The sequence below is a fragment of the Sinocyclocheilus anshuiensis genome, unplaced genomic scaffold (genome assembly GCF_001515605.1).
Source record: "Sinocyclocheilus anshuiensis isolate Anshui unplaced genomic scaffold, SAMN03320099.WGS_v1.1 scaffold75, whole genome shotgun sequence".
NCBI lineage: Eukaryota > Metazoa > Chordata > Actinopteri > Cypriniformes > Cyprinidae > Sinocyclocheilus > Sinocyclocheilus anshuiensis.
In genome coordinates, this window is record NW_015549634.1 from 1,516,442 (window position 1) to 1,518,638 (window position 2,197).

Below are 2,197 nucleotides of genomic sequence, written 5' to 3' on the forward strand. Positions count from 1 at the left end.
ATATATATATATATATATATATATACACACACACACATACATACATACATACACACAAAAATAATAAATACTGCACTTACATAATTATACAATATTAATAGGTAATTACATGTGTGCAATTATTATAATTAATAAAGGTGTGTATGCACATAATAATATTCTGTTAAAGTATTATTAGAACAGAAGGTCCAGTAGCTTCCTATGCTCGTGTAGTAAAGGTCTGATGGAGTGAAGTGTGCAGTGATGCTGCCCTCTGCTGGTAGTGCACACTACAGCACACTTCACCTGAGCTCACCACAGATGTTTATTTCCTGTTTCTGAAATCAAACAAACTCTGGGAACGATTAAACATTAGTGCAGCAGCAGGGCATCGAATCAAACACAATCAGCCCAATAACCTGCATGAGTGAATATGGAGTGCATATGGAAATGAGACGTCAACTAATGAATGCATCATGAAACGAGCTTCTCACGCATCCCATCCATCAGCGCTGACAGAAACACTGAAGACTAGAATACTTCATTCATACTGATTTATCAGAAGGATTTAAATATTATAAAGCACCATGGTATTACCATGTTTCTTGGACATGTATAAAATAGCACGCTACAGATGTGAAGTAATGAGGATGTATTTTCATTTAGACCTTAATGTGGGGAAAAACTAAGGGCCTTCGAGAGATAAATGAGACATACCTCAATTTGCAGGATTTCTTCTTCCTGTTGTTTTTTAAGGTCTGAAACAATGGCCTGATGCTCTGAAACACACACACACACAAAACACTGTAAAATCTATAGGAAATATGAGTCTGTGAATATGAAGCTTCAGAACAATCATTTTTATTATAATTCGAACACTAACTTCACGAACACTACTGAAGGTTGAATGCAGATGCTGTGCATTAGATAGTTTTGTAAAGAAACTGATATTTAGAAAATGTATTCTTTGATTTTCATAAGCATTTATATCAAAATGTTTACACACACACACACACACACACACACACACACATATATATATATATATATATATATATATAATATATATATAAAACCAACATGTGTTCTTGTCTTAGGGCAACTTTGATTAACTTTTTTGATCCACTTCAAATGTTGACTACTGTATACACATGCAACACACAACCATATACATACATATACATATATATATATATATATATATATACACACATACACACACACAACAAAAAATACATAAAATATATAAAAAATGTAATATAAAAAAAACACGCATCCACATGTTTGAGTAGAAATCTTCGTAAACTCACACAACATGGCACAAAGGATGAAAAACACGGTGTAATCATGCGAATGATGTGAATGTGATCAGTGATGGAGGGAATGATTAATCGCTGCTTGTTGCTAGGCAACATTAGTAAACAAACACTAGCACAAGGTGGAAAAAGCCTAGAATGAAAACAAGTGCTTTAATATTTCTGAAGCTCCGCTCAGCTCAGCCAGTCACAGAGTTGAAATGAGGCGAAGGCATTGAAGACACGGCGTGATTGAGTTACTCACCCTCCTGCTCCTCGACCGCTGCAAAGAAATAATCTCGTTTAGACATTCAGATCCCTGAACGGAGTTAAAATGACTTTCCAGACTCTTAAAAACACATGAATCCTGTTTCTGAAGATGCAGCGAATGTAGAAGATGGAGCTTGATTCACATGAGCTGAATGCTAGATGAACTGAAGATCGTCTCTCTATAACGCATTAATCTGAGAACTAACAGACAGCAGGATGAGCTTTTCGGTACGAATAGAGACCTGAAATCTTGAAAAAATACATCTCAAGAGTCAAGACTCAATATTATACCAGCCATGTTATTTTTCATTTTATATGAGGTTTGGGGTTTTGTTTTAAACCGTCATATGTGAGATTTTATCTATAAAAAACAATGAATTGCATTAAAGAGAAGAATATTTCTAACAATAACTAGTTGAATGCTTGAGTTCGATGAATGCAGTCAGAAATACACTGTGTGTGTGTGAGTGAGTGTGTGTGTGCATGCGTGCGTGCGTGTGCGAGAGTGAGTGAGTGAGTGAGTGAGTGAGTGAGTGAGTGAGTGTGTGCGTGCGAGAGTGAGTGAGTGAGTGAGTGAGTGAGTGTGTGCGTGCGTGCGAGAGTGAGTGAGTGAGTGAGTGAGTGAGTGAGTGAGTGAGTGAGTGAGTGTGTGT

General features: G+C 36.4%; 1 protein-coding gene across 1 annotated transcript in view; it reads right to left on the reverse strand.

The window, feature by feature from the left end:
- Nucleotides 1-2,197, reverse strand: part of LOC107659703 (formin-2-like) — a 13,784-nt gene that overhangs the window by 7,048 nt on the left and 4,539 nt on the right. Inside the window, exons 3-4 of the mRNA XM_016448728.1 lie at nucleotides 1,540-1,557; nucleotides 697-758 (exon numbers count right to left, since the gene is read on the reverse strand). Of these exons, the coding sequence (XP_016304214.1) occupies nucleotides 697-758; nucleotides 1,540-1,557 (80 nt within the window). The remainder of the gene's footprint in view (nucleotides 1-696; nucleotides 759-1,539; nucleotides 1,558-2,197) is intronic.